We start from the raw sequence: 19,673 nt of genomic DNA, 5'->3' as shown, positions 1-19,673 counted from the left end.
ATTTTAAAACTGACTTGCTTAAAATTAGAAGGCACATCGAAAACGGAAGTATTTTCAATAATACTTTTCTATGTTTAAAGAACTCCTTCAAAAGCTAATTAGCTCGCAGCTTATTGAAATGAATTTACTTATGGAAAGAAGATTTTTTATCAGAAGGTACTGGTCAAAGTTTTATTCTGTTTTCAGTGTACTAGCATTAAACAATGACTCTATTGATTTGTAAAACCAGTTTGATGTGAACAGTGTATGACAGAAACTGATTGCTATTAAGAGATAGAATCCTCTCTCAGGAAAACTTGTCATCCTGGCAAGAAAAAAGTCACAGAAAGTGATTTTATTTGTATCGTAGTTTTTCAGTGTTGACTCTGTTTCTGGCAGCTGGCTTCATGTTAAATGTGAACAAAGCTTTGTTATGCTTGCATGTCTTCAATGGATTGTGGACCCAAAGTATTTTCTTTTGAAAGCAAAATTTTCTATGGTGGCACTGTTTTTATTTAATTAAGAAGCAGTGGAATACAATTTATGCAGGCATTCAGAAAACATGTCTTGTTATGAGAGATAGTTATTTAAGCATAAATTTGAGGAGTTGCTGCAGTTTAGTATTTTGAAGTAAAACATCAATTTTATTATGTATATTTATGAAAATAGAAATAAGTATTGGGTCTATTCTACTGGTTGGGTATGAATGTGATAAACACTATATAGATAGATCAAAGAACCTTGATTTTTTGATTTTGTGATGAATGACTGCATATCAAGCTATTAAAACCATTAGATAGAGTTTTTTGAGAAACGAGCAACCAGAGGTTATTTGGTGCCTCAGGCTATCACTTCTCAACTTTTCTGGTTTCCACAAGGTAGCTATTAAAGAACCATAATTTGTACAACTGAATTCTCAAATAAGACCCAGCAAGGTGGGCTCTAAAGGCTGAATTAATCATGCTGTTACTGTAGATACAAATATCTGATTTGAATTTTTCAGCCATAAGAAATGCATCAGCATAAATCCTTCTGTAAAATGTCTTTTCCTTTCAGTTTGCTACTCACTTTTCTTCCCACTCTTCTCAAAATGGAGGAATTAACCTCAGAAAATGCTACCAGTTAACCAGAGCTTTGTGAATTTTTGTGGCTGTATGCATGTGTATCTGATTTGTGTGTTGCAGCGTACTGTGTTTGCAATAGATGTCATGTTTAGTTTACACATATATAAAGCAGGTAACGCAGGAAAAGGCTGCTTGTTTCCCTGTCTTGGCTGCAGCTCCATGGGCTGGGTACAACTTTTTGAAAGAAACAGGATGGTTGCTCCTAGGAAAGGAAAATAGTCAGCAGAGTCCAGCTCCTGGCCCACACAGTGGAGCAGGCAGAGAGGGCAAGATATCTCAGTCTGCTGTGCCCTAGAGGCAACAGAGGGATGCTCCAGGGAAGTGCAGGGTCCAGGCGGACAGATAAGCTTCAGCAGCAAAGGGGAGAATCTTTTCTTAAGAAGTTGGAAGAGACTGAGGAAAATTTTTTGGCAAGTCAGTGAGATTTGTGTTAGATGGCAAGACAGGAGGACAGTCTTATCCAAAAGGGGGGTGGTTGTCACAGTGGATACTTTATTTCAGTCTTTTTTTTGAAGTCATAACTTTTCCTAGCGGATCTTATTTTCCTCCACCTAAAAACTCTGTGTTTTAATAAAAACTAATTAGGATCTCTGGAACTTAAAATATCCTTAAAGAAGATATTCCAATGCTTCCACCTTTGGGTTGTGGAAGCATTCTGTCTTAGCAGTCTGTAACAATTATTCTGTCCTTGAATCTTAACTGAGCACTGGGGATTAGAGGAAGGAATTGCATTTTCAAAAGGAAGCATTATCTACCTGAAGGCCTGTGGATCCTAGCATGAGGGTTGTGCTTCTGTTGTCCTAAAATATACTAAGTGAATTTATCTTGTTTGCATACCCCTCTCAAATTTTACTTCCTTAAAAATTAAGAACAAATATTGGGAAGAAATACTTTGCTGTGAGGGTGGTGAGGCACTGGAACAGGTTGTCCAGAGAAGTTGTAGGTGCCCCACATTGCTGGAAGTGTGTTAGGGTGGGTTGAGTGCAGCTTTGAGGAACCTGATCCATTGGAAGCTGTCCCTGCCCATGGCATGGGTGTTGGAATGAGATGCTCTTAGAGGTTACTCCCATCCCCAATGATTGTATGATTCTCTGACAAGAAATGACACATTTCTATCAGTAGATGTTGAACAGCAATTTGAGGTAATTCAGTAAACAAAAATTCAAGATGGGTATGATTTTGTTATCACTTCCATACAGGACATAAAACCTAGTTCCTGAATGAACTGCCTATCTCGGACATACAAGTAGTGCTTTTACAGTGCAACTGGGACTGTGTTGTGTCTCTGGCAGTCTGAAAGCACCATCTCGGAGTGAATTCTAGTAGTATGGTACTCCAGAAGTGATGGGTTCTTTTGAGATACAACTGCACACCAATCCCACACTGACCTGGGGAGCTGCCTGAGGAGTGGTTGTCATCTGCACGAGTTATTGCCATATCCCATTGTCCTACCTCTTCTCTCTGAGGTGCATTGTGATTTGTGGTGCATAGGGCTAGTAAGATCTTCCATCCAGAGTGGCAGCTCCCAGTATGGACCTAATGTATGAGAATTGAAAAATGGGATCGTTTTTGTAGAGATTAATATGGCACTATTATCCAAAATGTGGTACATGTAAACAGTCTGCATTGCAGCTATAATTTTCTGCATATTTCTGATTTAACCTGATATTAGTGAATCACAGCAATAACATTTTCACTTAATTTCATCATTTTAGTTGGAGAAAGGATTTAGCATAGTTGACATAATTTCATTTAATGGCCCGGGCTATAAACAGTGCAAAATAGCAGTAATGTGGGTTTGCTATCTTTAATGAAAATACCTGAAGGGTGAAAACTGCTGAATTTTTTTTTGTCAGTGTGCAGTTAGTGATCAACACAGGGAATGCAAAAATGTCCTGGTATAACATTTTTAAAGGAGTTACTAGAGAAGCATCTGGGAGCCAGACTTTGCTTGTGGAAACATGCCAACAACTGTATTGTGTTTCATTTCACTGATGTGAGCTCTGCTTTGCCTTTTGTCCCTTTTTTGCGTAAGTTCAGGAATCATACTATAAATTTGAATACATTAACCTTGGAGATTATTATAGGATATGATGTGGTTTAAGCAAGATGCTTTATGAATTGTATGTATGTAAATTTTATGTCAAGTCCCATTTGTCACAATTAAGAATATGTAGTTTTCAGAAATGGCTTTTAAATTTAAGACTTGCTGCTGATCAATGATTATGAGAAACTTTACTTGACATTTACAGACATTTTCTATCATATAAATTTAAGCTTGAGAAATATTAACTGCTGTACGTGGTTGTCAAATAACACTGTAGTACAGAGTTATACAGTATAGATTAGTTAATTGAATATTAGATTTTTAAATGTATTTACATTGGGAACTATTTATATTTTCTATGTAGATTTTAATAGCCACCACATTTATTTTAGCAAAACATTTTAATAATAAGGTTTATAAAATGTCATGTTGAACACTTAAATTATTTACATAGCTAAGAGCTATTACAGGTTGAGAGAACAAACAAATTAATTTTAGTTACAGTGAATTCATATAAATCTTTATTATGTTTAAAAGAATATTCTTATGTACATGCCACACATATTTAGGCCAGCAATCTCTAGCACAGATTCCTATGAACCTACAATAGAACCATGGAATAAACTTAAAATTGGTTTTTTTTTCCCTTTGAGAAACTAATTTGCATTCTGTCCAATAATTACAACTATTTTTTTGCTAGAGTGACAGAGAACAGAGAAGGAAGCAAGGAAGATTTTTTGTTAATCAACCAAATAATTTGATGAGCATGTAGAAACATTAAAACCCAAAAGCTTTTCCCCTACATTGTTGAGACCTGTTAAGAGTAGCATTATAAAATATTTTATTCTCTCTTTAAATGTTTAAGAATGGATTTATGTAGGATGTCTGTTGCCTCAATTTGGTATGCCAAAATTGGGGCCTTAGAAGCAATTTTAGAAGCAGAGCCAAAATTGTGCTTTTGTTGAAATTTAACATGACACTTTATATTCAGAGATGCTTCTGTTCAAGTGTGGAAGTTGTTATCTAAAATGTAAGAAAAAAGCAAACACAAAAGCAAAGGTAAGGTTTGCTTAGAAAAAAGTAGAGGTAAGGTTTAAAAAAAGTACCTAGTGAAGCTTAAGGAATTTGTACTGAGCTGGATTTTGAAGTCACTTATGAATTTTTCACCTTCTTTGATGGCCCATTCTGATATTAATATATTCTGACCAGTTCACTCAACATATAGGATTAGACAAATACTTGATTTCTGACAAAAAAAATCCCTGAAATAGTGACTTCATTTGTAAATAATGACAAAGTGTCTATGAATATGAAAATGGGAAATCAATGAATGAGTTTCTGGAAGTGGATCTCTGTAATTTCTTTTATTCTTCATTATTATAATTGTGTGCATATCCACAATGAACTTGCTTGTGATGACCTTTATCTTTTCTCTTGAGAAGAATTACTATTATCAGGTCTTTTTTCATGAGGAAATAAAAAGGTCAGTGCAAAACCCATCTCTTATTTCTATGCAGGGCATATTGCACTTTGGCATATTTCTATTGAATTTTATTAATAATAATTAGATAATTTTGTCAAATAAATGCTAATATCCCAAAATTAGGCATTATAAGTGGTCTTCCCAAGTAGATACTCCTGCTTTTTCTGCCTTTTTTCTATCTCCTCTCTTCCAAAGCTTGCGATTGGTGTAACATATTTCTCTTTCTTTTAGTTCTGTCAGACTAGCAATTTTTTTCCTACTTTAACTTTGAATTGACAAACTCTTAATTCTTTTGTATCTATGTTACCACCCACAAAAGAAAAAAAAAAAAAAAGGCAATGTAGAGTATGTAAAAAGATTGAGAGGATTGGTTTTGGTTTAGTTTTAATCAGAGATTTTAGATTATTTGTTGTTTGGAAGACTAATGCAAGGAAGTGACCAACTAAGCTGAATTGAGCTGTCACTCAAAACATGACTGAAGATTGCTTATTTGCAAGGAAAGCTCCAAGCAGGAGGCTGAGTTCATGAAATCTTAATATATTCATAACTAGAACTGGGAATTGCCTGCACCTCTGTGGATTATTCAGTTGTCCCAGTGAATGAATATATTCTGTTTGGTCATTCAGGTGACTGAGAATATTTTTCCTCCCATTTTGACAGTTTTTTATTAAAATATGAAGGGCCTTGTGAAGCCCTGGAAACAGCCACTTTCATACTAACACCTTCTGTGTTTGATAGATATACAAAAGTGTGGGGTCTGAAGAGGATATTGGCTGTAACTACAGAATGGGGCAAAGGCAGGCAAGCAAAGTTACTGGAATATTTAGTACCGGGGGAAAAAAATAAGGAGGAAAGGTGTCAACATATATTCAGCTCTCAGCTAGTAGAAAAGGTAAGTAAAGCAAAGCTTTCTCCTAGATTTCATAAAAATTGGTAAAAGGTTGCACAGTAGAGTGAGAAGGTCAGTTTGCAGCAACTGTGGATGACTGTACCAAAAATGTTCGGGATTTTTTTTTGTGTGTGTGCGTGTGAGAGTAGCTGCTTTTCCTCGACAGGTCTGTTCTTTAATCACTTGTTGCTTGTTTTTTCCAGTAAAATAGTGAGAGGCCAAAAAATATCTTCTAGCTTTTAAAAATGTGATTTTTTTAAAATCCATTGTGCTATAATTCATGTGGATTGCTATGTGTGTGGTAATATAAGAGAAATGTGGTGTCTTTTTTCACAAATGTATTTAGAAAGAATATTTTTCCCCCTCAAACAATTCTCCAAATGTACTTATTTCTCTCTGCTACTTCTCTCTGTTATTATTCTTCATAGCAACAGTTATATGACCCAAACATTATTCTGTTCAACGCTAGAGAATCACAGCCATAAAGTGTGTTTGCTATTTGTCCTTAGTGGGACAGGGAATTTTTTGGTTTACTTTACTCTTCAGTTTAGGAAACGCTGTAACTCCAAAATACTTTTCTTAAGAAGGGGATGTTTTATATGCTTTTTGGTTTTGGTTAAGGCTGACCATTACATATGCTAACATTCACTAGGTGGTGCCACAGAAAGGTTGTTTTGAGAGAATTTTTTTCTTTTGAAGATGTCTAAGTGACATTTCAGAACTCCCATGTGACTTCTTCTCCTTCTTTTGCAGCAATAATCCTGGGTTAATTTACAACAAAATCTACTGCTCTTTTCTTTGAGGATGATGAGGTAACTTTCCCAAGGTCTTCTCAATAGGAGGCAGTACTTCACTTTTAGCTGAGCTGGCTAGTTTAGTTATTCAGATTGCTTAGACAACTGGGTATAACAGTGGTGCACAGTAGCACCTTTTAAAGATAAAAGGAGTGCAACTGAGGGGAAAAATGTGCAGGATTTCTCAAGGAGTACAGGAAACCTCACATCTGGAGGCTTGGCAAGATCTGGACAAAACTGAGTGATTTGAGCAAATCCTTTTCTAGAAAGTCATTAGCTTCAGCTGTGTCATACATGAGCTATTAAAATGCACAGGCCCTTATAAATTGCTGCTGAACAGTTTAGTGTAGAGTACCAAAAGAGGCCAAATGCTGTCTCCTAGAAACCTGATCTAACTTTCTGAGTTAGAGCAGGGTGTTAGAGTGAGCAATTTCCCCAGATCCCATCTCTTCCAAAATTATTTTGTTATTCTAGCTTTTTCACTTTGTAAAGCCAGTGCTACTTATTCAAGGGCATTGAGAAGTCAGGATGTTGTTAATATTAATAGCAGACTTACGGTACTGTCTACTGGTTGGGAAAAGTGGTGTATATATTTAACCTTACTTTAGAATTTTGATTTTTTTTTTTTTCAAAGATCTGGTTAAAACTTGTGCAAAAGTGTTAGTTGGAGGTCCCATCCAGTTTAGATGGTGCTATATTTGAATGAAACCTTTTGCCTCCATCTTGGAATCAGACTTGGATCACATGTGTTGGGAGAAATTTAGGATCACAAGTGTTGGGAGAAATCTGCCTAGGAATAGGCATGGGTTGTCATCAGCTAAAACTGAAGCATCTCAGTATGCATAATATTTTTCTGTAAGTTGTATTTTTATATTGTTCATAACCCAGAGATCTCTTTCTGTCTTCTTTTGGAATACAATTCTGTACTGCCCGTTTCCTGTCATATTTCTGAACACAATGATGACCATTTAGTCAGATGCAACTTCTGCTTCTGCTGACATCTGTTGTTGTCATCTTGTCTGCAACCCCAGTGTTCACCCTGTGTTTGAGTGATCTGTTTCTATCATTCTGCTTGTGTTGTGGAAATTAGTTTTTTTTACCCTTAAGTTTGCCATGTAGGAATATAACTTTTTTTTTGTTTGAGCTGTTGGGTGGTAACTGTCAGACTCTGTGATATTTAAATGATCCTGAGATTGCAGAAAGACTCTGTCTTTCAGCCCTGCTACCAAAGAAGAAGTCATAATTCATCTGTGCTGTTTTCAAGTTTGTTTATTCTTGCTTATCTGTAACATGTTCTGCTGCCCTGCCGCAGGTCTGTCCTGCAGTGCAGTGTGCGGGGCTCTGCCCCCAGTGGGATGTTACAAACATTATGTACCAGAAACTACGTGTGCTATATTTACAATAATGTACCAATATCTATCACCTACGTTGAACAGTGTGTGCCCAATCTAAACCAATAGAAAAATGCCAACACTACAGTGAAACATGGAGGGCATGAAGAAGAAGAAAAAGGACAAGGCACACCCAATTTCCTCCATCTTGTCCCCTTTGAACCCCTAATCTAGAATCCTAAAATTTTACTTTTGCACCCGTGCCACACTTAATTATTACTCTTATCAAACACTCAAAGTTTGTAATTCATCCTGTAAGATTGGAAACTCTTTTCCATGGACAGAGATCACAGACAGTGTCTCTCGGGGCTCTGTACAGGGGGGTTCCTGACCCCTTTGCCAGGGTCCCAGACCTTCCCACAGTAACTAGCTGACCCACAGAAGTAGCAATAAAATGTCCTCTCTTCTGTCATGGTAAGAAATTCTCATGTTTAAAATCTCTTCTCTAGCAGCCAACTTGTTTTCCACTTTTCTCACTGTCCTGGAGGCATTTTCCGTCTCAAACCGTGCACTGTTGTACAGGCAGGTGGAGCATTAATAAAACAAGAATTTGTCTCCCCCTCTCTGCTGCTCCCAAGAACTCACACCATGGCTAGACAATAGCACCTTCAGCAGCCTTTTCCAAACTGTTTTGTTGTTTACAGAGTACACTGGGCTGCTAATGGGAATGCAGGGTGAGGTGAAATGTCAAGTTGTGTGTAAATCTTCCAGTAAACTGCCATGTCCCAGAGAAGATGGGGAAAAGGGACAGATCTTTGGGAATATTGGAGGATTATCATAACTGGAGTTTTGCTAATTGCATTTGAAGATCTCTTTGTACAGAGAGATCTCTCTCATGTATAATGGGTGGATGCGGAGTCTAAAAGAAGATACCAGAAATTAAAATCCCTGCCATTATAAATACACCAGGGCAAGTAACCCTACTAGATTTTCTATGAAGCTGCTTAGGCTAAAACTAAGGATTTAGGTGAAGTGTACAGGCCTGTAGAGGTGAGAATGCTGCAGAGGACCCCATCCCCAAGGCTGGGAACAAGCACTGTCCTCAGGTAAGGCAATTTGCTTGTCCTGCATAAAACAGGGCATTAATACATATTCCTTTGACCCAGATGGTCGCTAGCCCTTACCACAAATGCTAGCACAAGATGTCAGTTTGGCCAAATTATGTAAACAATCTTCTTAAATTATGTGCATTTATTGCTGATTCTCTGGAAATATTAAATGTTTCTCTGAACATACTCTTGTTTTTAAAAAAGCTAATTCTTGCTAATTTAAAAAAATTATGTAGTGAGGTTGATTTATGTTCCTTATTAGAGTAATTCTATTTGGAGGGTGAGTCAATTCATAGAACTGAAAATTCTGGAGAGAAAAGGTCTTAACTCTTTCCCATGGTAAGCATTTATTTGGGTTTGAAAGTTCTTGTTTGCATTTGTGTGGAGTCATTATTTGGCAGCAAAAATGCAGTGTGGAGGAGTAATACTCTCGGTGTTAACATGCCATTATTTCTTTTACTTTTTCATAGGCAGAACAGTGTAGACCTGTGATATTCAGCATCAGCTGAGTTCATGTACACACCTGTTGTTTTGCATGCATCTGTCCTCCCTGCAAGTACAATAGTAAAGACACTGTGTATTATTATTTAATAATAATTTTTTTTTGTAGGGGTGTCTATCTTACAAGACTTTGTATGCTTACAACCTTCTGACATTACAGTGAGATTTCAAATGAAGAGACATGACTGTGCATTACAAGTGTGTGATTGCTTGTATCATTATGAAATAGATGAAAAATTAGTTCACTGCAGTACTTTTTATCTGAACTGATCAAAACATCTTCCAGTCATGTTGCTAACAATATGTGATAGGAATAATAACTTCACTTGTTGTTGTGTTCTATGCTGCAGCCGAGAGGCATGTAAATACAAGCTGCTTATTTGCAAGAAGCTTCCAGATTTGCAATATGATTGCTATGGAAACCACACAATGAAAAGCTTATAACCATCTGTGTGGTTTGGTAGATTTTGCTGCATAGCTGAGCTGGTTTTGTTTACTGTAATCAAAGCATCGAATAGAATATATTAACTCACAAACTGGGATTATTCAAGGTGTAAAACTAGTATTGTGCAATGACAATGTGTCAGAAACTAAAAGGCAATAGAATACCAAATAATAATGGCATTAAATAGAATGTAATGTAAAAAGATGATTAGGTAACATATTAGTAAAGGAAACTGCTAAATTTATGCATGTTTATCATGGAGATACCACATTCCATTGGAGGAATGCACTGTTCAAGCCAAACTCTTATCCATTTTATACTCAAGTAGTCCAGTCTTTTTTCCTTCCTCCTTTTAATTGATTCATGTAAAAAATGTAGAATTCATTGTTCAGTTTTAAAATTTTGTGGATGGTAGAATCATATGTGATTGGGTGCTTATTCTTCTGTTTTTTTCTTCAAACTGCAAATTGAATAAGTAAATTATTTTCAGCAACTTCCATGGACTAACTGAAAAAAAACCCCTTTAACAAATATAGTTAGTTCCTTGTTGCATTGTCACAAAAATTTTGCTGTTAAGGTCTCTAAGTATCAGCATAGTATGGAACATAATCTGTATCTCAGGGATTCTTAGGATCTACAGCTCTGGAAGAGTTCATTGGTTTGGTTAGTGTGGATTAGTCTCTTTCTGACATAGTGAGAAGGTGGAAAAGAGTATTTTCTCTCTGCAGTGATAGAGATAGTGTGAAGGAGATATACAGAGGAAAAACTGCAACAGATTATTTTAAAGGCATGCATGACTCCTTATACACAGTATCTTAAAAATACCAGAAGTATTTCTACTGTATTTTTAAATTCAATTTTTAATCTTTTGATTCTATGCCATGTTGCAACACAAAATTATGCATGTTGCATCAGACTGCAGCTGTAATTCCCAAGGTAATCGAGGTTGCTGTGTTTAAAGGACACCGCCTGCACATAGTTACTGCTTCAGGCCATAATATCAGAAAACACAAGTTAAGAACCACAGGTTCTTTTTTACTACCCTAAGCCAAGACTACTACAACTGCTTCACTCTGAGTATGATTGCATTAGCAAATATCATGAACCATTTGCAACAGATTCATAAAGCTGAGGTTTGTGCCAAGGACCTGATGTTTGTTGTGCATGTTTCAGAGGAGGTTTCCTATGCAGTGACTTCAGCCTGATACCATGGACTGAATGCCCATTAACAGCTGGACCATGTCTAGCATGCTTCTGGAGTGCCTCTTCCAGTCAAATTGTACCTGAAACTTTGTCCTCTCTGTGACAATTCTGTAGTATAAAGCAAGGTGGGATAAGTGGGGATGGTTGAGATCCAAACCAGTATGCAAATATGGTGAGTTTTTGCTTGAATTTGGCAACTTTTGAAATTCAAAAAGCTTTGTTTCAGACATTTTCATATCTTCAGATGTGGATCTGGTCAACTTTTGTTTCTAGGAAATAAATATTTGAGAATAATACATATATTCTAGATATTTTCTGTGAAATCACAATGCAGTCTACATGTATTCAGCAGCACCTTACAAAAAAGTCTCTTCAAAGTTCTGCTGCTTCTTTGCTTTAGTTGGGATACCCTCTGCTGCAGTCAGTCCTCAGTTTAAACTAGTCTGATGACTATGACAAGTGATAGAGTTAAAATCCATAGGACATTCAACAGAGCAACTGATTTAGGTCCTAACATTCAGTAATATGTAATATCAACATCTCTTTTATGAAAGAATAATATAATAGCATGTGTGTTGGATGAAGGTGTTTTTTCTGGGAAAAGGGAGAAATTCTAGCAAATGTGACTGATCCTGGGGTACTACTCCCTGTGAGGGGTGTAACCATGGTAGGAAACCCACAGAATGACAGTGCCTCCTAGTGCTCTGGACAGCACATAGGGATGCATTTTTGCCATTTATGCTCCAATTGTGAGTTCTTAAAATAAACAGATGAGCATACTTGGAAATATGTGACAAATGTTAATGCCAAGTAGGGGAATACATTTGAACATCTAAATGTAGAACATAGTTTAGAGTGATTTGTGTGTACTACAGCTTCAGATTTCTCCTGTTCTATTGCTAGGATTTTTTTTCCTGTTCTCTCCCCCCTACCTTGGTTTACAAAATAGTTAATATTAATCTTTACCAGATTTTTAACTAGTCAAGGTTCAAGAAGAAAAAATCTTGCTGGCTTAGTAGGGCAGGATTTCAAAGCTCTTTATAAAGTGAATCCTATGTTGTAATTGTAATATTTGTAGGATTGTGTATAGAGATTAGCAGTAATTATGCATACTAAGTCCAACAGGTCTACTCTTGTGCTTTAAACATCTGCTTTAATGTTTGCAGGAACAGTCTTGTGGATAGATTAAATTTTTAGAAGGTTGAAAAAATCCTTTGAAATTTTGATATAAAATTCACTCTTTGCCGAACTAAATGGGCAATTACATAAGAGTTTCACAATGAGGAATATTTTAAACACTGTGAGTGCTTCATCTGTTGTCTGTCATTAGTAAAATATCCAAATCAGTTGCTGAAATGTGTATCTTAAAAAGAAGCTTGACTATATACAATGGGATGAGTAGCAAATACAGAGACTTGAAATGTATTAAAAGTCCAATTCATGTTTGAGAAGTGGGTTTATCAATACTATTTCCTCATTCAGTACAGCAACCTTGTCAGTTTGATAAACTGTAAATGTCAAGATAAATTTGTTTCTACTTCCTTATGAGCCTAAAGACAGGATTCAGCTAAAAGCTTGTTCCCCTTTTTTGCATCATCAACAGGATTGTTGACTGGGAAATATGAGGAGCAGATCTGGTATCGCTGTACTGGGAAATGTGAGGAGCAGATCTGGTGTCCCTGTTCTGAGCAGAGTGTGGATTTACTCAAGTGAGGGTCTGGACATGAGAGAGTTCAATGTCTGTGCCAGACAGGGAGGATGGAGCACATCTTTCAAAGTTGCCTGTGGGGATTTCAGAGCGTTCCAAGCCTGCTAGCCAGAAAACATGCTTTAGAGCTGATCACTGCCAGGTTTTCTCTTTTGTTGTCTCTTAAACTTGCACTAAGTAGTTTGATAGAGTCTGGCTTGCTTAAAACCGTGGTCAGGCACAATGGGCAGGAGCAGTGAAGGGCATGGTATCTGTAGTGGCTGTGTTCCCATCATACAGGTGTTGAGCTACTGTGTCTGTAGGACAGTGTTGAAGGTAAGATGTTGTCTGCCTTTGTTGCATACTGCTCTCTATAACCGAGTTATTTCTTGAGCTTGAGTTATTTCATTTTCACACCTTGGTTTCCTTTTCTTTATCCTTTTCTGGCAATAAATGTATGCAGCAGAAGAGGACCCTCATTCTAATTGTCTCAGAATGACTGAAAATCAACAGAACTGCAGCTCTATATGACTGCATTCAGACCAGAGTGAAAAGGGAAACAGATGTTCACAACTGAGATTTTGAAAGAAAGCTCTTGGAGTGTTTGGATGGATGGCGGAAACCACAGAAATAACAATGTTCCAATTTCTGTATAAATGCAAAATGGTAAACAAGGCTTACAGTCTGGAAATATAAAGTGTGTTTTTCAGGCTGATGTGGGCTGTAATTCCTGTCAGCTGAGGTGGCCCTTCAGAATTTCATTTGCAGTTATGTGTTTTGCAGAAGAACGTCTTTCCTCAAAAGCTGAAGTGCCAAGCAATGAGAGCCAGGAGGAAGTTACCACTGTTTCAGGTAATTAAAACCTTTCCTCTTTATTTTGTGTATGCACTTTCTTTATACCTTTATTTTCTTCTCTCTTCCATTTGGTGTTTTAAAATAATGTTTTTATAGCTCTGTAAAGCTGTCTTTTTTTACCTGGGTATATGATGGCAGCAAAACTGCTTAAGCACCACTTAGGATGCATGAAAACCACTTGAGAAGGATTTATAAAGTAAGCCAATTTATACAAGGTATTCCTTCCTGAATTACTTTGTAATGACTCAATTAGCTTTCATTTCTGCACAAAGGAGATTTAGATGCATAAATTAGCTTATCATCATTGAGGAAGTGTCACTGCTAAAGGACAGTTTATAGATACAACATGCAGTTGCTGTCAAACCTATAAGAATGTAATATAGACATCTGTGTATACTTTGTGCTTGAGCAGAACAGACTTCTGCCATTCAGAGACTAACAGGGGACAACAAGTTGCCCAAGGGACTGGCAATGTAGACGTCTCTGAAAAGGTCAACTTGACACAGGCTCTGACAATCGACCCAAAGCTCTGTCTTCTTTGATAAAAATCAGATAAACTTAAGACCACTAATTGATCTGCAGCCTGTTTAAATGTTGGCCATGCATATCTTCATTGCATATGATTACCAGAGAAAGCAAATGAATCAGGTAAGAAATGCCAGAGTCCAGTGACAGCAGCATAAAAATTGGAAAAGGACACGAATACCCAGAAAGGCTGTGAAGGATATTCTCTCAGCTTTAGCTTGGCAAAGCGCCCCTGTGCTAATTATCTCTGGGACTGGAAAAATAACTGCATGCACCATGTAAAGTCACACAGCCAGGCAACTTTTCTTGATAGAAAGGTATTTCCAGTTATGCTTAAAAACAATATATTTTTGTACTTCAAGGGCACAGACCTTTAGATAAACTATTGGTGATTTGACACAGCAAGTAGAGAAGACTCGCTTCTTATCAGACCTTACACCTTTCTGAGATCTGCTGCATTGTAACTGTGACCTGCACTGACATGCAGTCTGGCTCTCCTTCCCCCATTGTACATAATACACATAATTTTTCAGGGCTGTCAAGGAAGGGGTGGGCAAGAAGAGTTCCTTTAGGAAGTAGCTCTGCAGTGCTCTTCCTGTTGCAACATGTGGAGAGGAAACAGAGGCCTGATTTCCTGACCCATATAGGAAAGCAGGAACAGGTTGCTGTGAGGAGTTTTGGGTTGCTTTTCTTGGAAAGGAAACAAGCGCCAAGCCATCAGATGCTGTTAGCATTGTGCTCTGCTAAAAACATGTGTAAAAAAACATGACTCATTACAACCTTAATATTTAGTACTCATTTAGACATTACTGTAATTATAAGTGTATTGTCATAATGGAGCATAGGGTCAATCCAATTATAAAGTTGCCAACAGCATTTTTTTCCCTAATGTACCTTCCTGAAGTTCTAATTGGTCATACTTTTAAAAAACCAAAACCTTAGCATGTGCATTTTTGAAAAAATTTAATTGTTATGGGAACAGCCTTATCAGTCTTATTAGTATTTGTCATTGAAGATACCACAGCAGTTCCCCCCAGATGTCAGGTTCATTTCAAGCAATACTTTTCTGATCTGATCTTACATAGTTCACTATTTAACACTGGAAATTTGTTTGACTTTTAGGGCTGAGTTGACATGAGTATTTCTGATAGGCATCACATCATAAATACCTGACATGACTTGAGAGTATTTTATGATTTTCTACACAAACAGTGCATACATTCTTAAGTTTAATTTATTGCCTACCTTTACTAAACCTGAACTCAGAGAAAATATTGTGCAAATTGTCTGTGAGCTCAAACTGATTAGTGCAAAAATATTTCTTTTTTTTTCCTACTCTTTTCTAGCCCTAACATATTTCTACTTCAATTAACTTTCAGACTCAAGTTCTTTTTATTCTGTTCTACTTGGTGCTGACTCTTGCTGCTGGATAGCTTTGCATTAATTGCTAGGGACCTAGTCATTTAAAAACACCAAAGCACTGAAGAGCTTGAGTTATATAATATGGCTTAATGGGTCTTTTTTGTTATGACTGTCTACCCATTATCATTTCCACAATCACTATTTCAGTGTCTTTTTTTTTTTCTTTATCAGTGTAAATGTGTTGATTTTAGGATAACTAAGGAACAGAAGAAGGGGAATGAGAAAGATTAAACCAAACATCTTCAAATAGATTAGAGTTTGAGTCCAAATAAATATCCTACAGTTGTCTTGCCCTTATTTTGTAACTTTTCTGGCCTGTGGGATAAAGGGCAAGTAGGTAACAGGCATCTTCTGAAGTTTAGGGCATCATCAGAACAAAAAACTGGATTCTTTAACAGGGTTTGTCTTGTTCAGTGCTTGAGACGTAAAAAGGAGAGTCTATATCACTTGTGTAAGACACTCATTCTGGTAGCATTAATTTTGAGCTTCAGCTGTACCTCCATCTTTAAGCCTCCACTTTGGTAAATATTGAGCACATCATTACCAAAAGGGGCTACAGTATGTCTTTTTCAAATGTTGTTAAATAATCTTCAAATCTGATACTATTAACTTTTGAAAAATCTTACCAAGAGTTGAGCAACATGATTTAGCATGGCAAGCTGTTTAATATACTAGGCAAGGAATGTGCAAGCAAATAATAAAACTACTGACTCTAAATCACTACCATAGTAGGGTTTACTAACTTACATACCATCAATGTTAAAATGGAGGACTGAGGGAAATCGGGCACAATCACATTTATCCTAATGTTTTATGTAGTGCATTTTCATATTTAGGTTGTAATTCCTGCTTCTGTTTTGGTCAGTTTAGTGTTCTGTCAGGTTTGTACTCAGAAATGGGAATTGTAAAAATCGTCACAATGTAGGGGGCAGAAATTAAACACCCTGCAGTTAGATTGCCTTAGGCTGCAGTGGGACAGCACACTTAAATCCCTCTGAAATATGTACTATTATTCTGTTTTTCAAGTTGTGGTGTGGTTTGATTCTTCTTTTCTGTCTATTGTGGTTGTTAGAAGATTATTATAATTTTTCCCCCTTGAGCAACTCATGGGCATTCCTAAGTTTTAAATAGTCTAGTATTTGAGATACATGCTTGAGTGATATATTTTCGATTTTTTTTTTAACCTGAACTGTTCACCTTCTTCAAGCATGTATTGTCAGATACCAGTATTTTTCAGTGAAATAAGCAGTTTGAGACTACTGTCACAGTGGCTGGCAGCCACTCTGAGGTGTTTCCATCTGAATATTGAACAAAAATATCCATTGTTCCTACTACCGTTACTAGAAAAGCAGAGATGGCTGAAGTAAACCATGAGGAATTATTTTTGGAAAAGTATTGATAACTATTGGATAGTAGCTGTTGATAACTATTGGATAGTAGATTTCATCCAGGTAGCTGTCCTGAAACAGAAGAAATATTTTCTGGAGAAACAATCTATCCAAAATCCTATTCACCCACTTCTTGGGATTGGTACTCTTCAAAGCAGTGGGTAGGTAAAATCAAATTGCTTTCTGCCCTCAGCTACACACTTAATGCTTTTTTATTGTGTCTTATTTGTATTTGTGGCCAAGTGACCATACCTTCAAAATGCAACACACTTCAGTTTAGCAATCATGTCATCATAGTATTTTTAAGGCATGTGATATTTTGAAGAAAATCACATGCCTTAAAATTCTTGTTTGAGAATACTGTGTAATTGTAACAGAGTAACACCTGCAAATCAATACCTTTTGAATTTGAACTGTAATTAGTATATAAGTTCTTGATGCTAAATCCATCTGTTTTCAGGTATTACATGTGTTTAAGAAGCTTCATATTATTTCACTGCCATATAAATACCAAATTCCTTTGCTCAGACCTCCTGGTTTTGTTTTATACCATTCTTCAGTGGCAATAAAAGGAAATTTGTCAAGATCTTTTCAAACTGAAAGGGACCAAAGTAAGAATGAGTGGGCTTGTGTTTTGCAGAGGTTTTTGCAGGCTTTTTTTTTTTTTTCCCTTCATTCTACACCTGTGTTTGTAAGCACTATGAATCATTTTATGAAGCCCTTTTCACTTTAGGTGTATAAAGTCTGAAGTTATATTTATAACTGTCTTTTATGTATAGATAGTTACCCTTATAGAATTTGGAGAAGCCTGTGCTGATGGGCATGAGAGGGGATTTCAGATTTGAAATTAACACTTCTTGAAAGACCAGCATAGTTGTTCACAAACTTACACTACCACTTTCTTTCCATGCTTTTTGTTTCTGTGTTCCTCGACTACTGGTATATATTTTTCTGAAAAATGTGGCTTTCTAATTTAAACAACCCTATCTTATGTTGAATTCACAAATGAGGGTACAGAGACATGGTGAGTCTTTGGTCTGTATCTTCACTGTTGCAATAAGCTTGTTTTAAAATGCATCTTTCCAGTGTGTTCACATTATTAATTGAGTTGCTTTCGACTTTAAAACTTAATTAAATGCTCATGATGGACATAAAAGGAGAGAATGTCTTACCCGCTGTTGGGTCTCTTCTGTTGCAACTCACTTTAGTGTTAATGGGAATTACTTGAGGCACATAAAGGTAAGAGCAGAGCTCAAAGTGGTAAAGGTCAGTGTGGAAAGTCATGATTTCTTTCAGTGATGTTCTGAAGAAGTAAAAGTCCTGAGTAATGTGTTTTAAACAAAATCAATAAGCCAACTGATGAAAGACATGAGAGGTGTGATATACCAAAATAGTTATTTTAATTTTTTTCTCATGTGGGCTTATGTTATTGTTTATGACACAAAGTTGGGAAGTGTGATCAGTACAGTAAGAAAAGACCAAGGAGAGATTCTGATTTAATATTTATCACAAATTAATTTTGTGCTAACCTGTATTACTGTTTATAATTGTCTAATGCTAAATTGGTGAATAATGAGGTGAAAAATAGGAAGGGCCAAAATTTGGAGGTGCAACATTTCAAACTGATTATGCCTTCATGTTAAAATGTCTGTGCATTTTGAAATAACCAAATATCTTATTTCTGAATGATTGTGAGCTTTCATGTGGGTATTAATTATTGCTTTTGGGGTGACGACAGAAGATTTTGGGCCCTAGCAGCCAGAACGCCCCCTAGTGCTACACAGCGAATCGTAGCTCCTAATCACCAGTTTATGGAAAATTAAATGGTGGATAACTGCCATAGCAGCTTTGAATTGAAGGTTGTGAATATTTAGCCTTATGACAGTATTGCCACTCAAACAAGATAGCACAGAACACAGGCTGAAATTGAGAAAGAGAAAATAAGCTCTTCTTGCTTATATAAAGAATATTAAAAATCAAATCGAAGTATTTGCCAAAATAGAGAACACAAGTTGAATACCACTATTATTTTATATTGTGATGCTTTCTATCTCCTGATACTTGATATTTTAGCAGGATTTTTTTGGTAATTAAATGAACCAATCATAGTTAAATTGTAAACTATAAATAATGGTGTAGAGTGCTAATGACATGCAAATGTGTATGTTGGAATAACCAGCAAGCCTGCAGTTCAAGGATCATATAACAAAACTAAGATGACAGCCTTGATCTAGCCAGTTCAGTGATATTTATGTTATCAGAATTAGAAGATAGCTTTCCAGTGATGTAAATTATTAGTACATATACATTCTGTCTGGTTAGTGTATACATAATGTAACCGGTCATCTTAGTGGTATTGCTTACATTCTTTTTGCATTAACTCATCACACTCCATTCTCATGGAATTAAAAACAGGAAATAGTTTGCAGTGCAACAGAAGCACCCAGTGTATTTAACTGTGTGTGAGCGCTGTGTTTCAATAGATGTACTCTGTATTGTAAATGTATGACAAAGCATTTATTACTGTGTTATTGCCGTATTACAGAGCAAAGAGTGCTAAATAATCAATCAGTTAATGGTCTGTATGGCAGCTTGAACACAGCACATCCATTGTGCTTATGCTGTTAGAAGGATGGGTTTATGACTGTAGTGTAGTTGCACGTTTAGCCAGGGCTTAATGTCCTAAACTGGAGCTGACACAAATATTTTTGAAATGCAGCTTCAGCAACAGTTTCCAAGTTCTCCAATATTTCAGAAGAAAGAATCAAGGATTATCTCAGAGATTCTCAGAGAAGCTATTTAATTTTGTTGGAACAGGAGAGAGAGGGGGAGTGTATCACAGAATACTTTAGCTTCCTTTCACTGATAGTTATTAATTATATTCTAGCAGT

At 36.5% G+C, this 19,673-nt stretch overlaps 1 protein-coding gene across 1 annotated transcript in view; it reads left to right on the top strand.

The window, feature by feature from the left end:
* SKAP2 (src kinase associated phosphoprotein 2) overlaps positions 1-19,673 on the top strand; it is a 118,986-nt gene that overhangs the window by 86,511 nt on the left and 12,802 nt on the right. Inside the window, exon 10 of the mRNA XM_012571628.5 lies at positions 13,376-13,444. Within this exon, the coding sequence (XP_012427082.3) occupies positions 13,376-13,444 (69 nt within the window). The remainder of the gene's footprint in view (positions 1-13,375; positions 13,445-19,673) is intronic.

This window comes from Taeniopygia guttata, chromosome 2 (assembly GCF_048771995.1).
Source record: "Taeniopygia guttata chromosome 2, bTaeGut7.mat, whole genome shotgun sequence".
In the NCBI taxonomy this organism is placed as follows: Eukaryota; Metazoa; Chordata; class Aves; order Passeriformes; family Estrildidae; genus Taeniopygia; species Taeniopygia guttata.
This window is presented reverse-complemented; position numbering and strand designations above follow the sequence as displayed.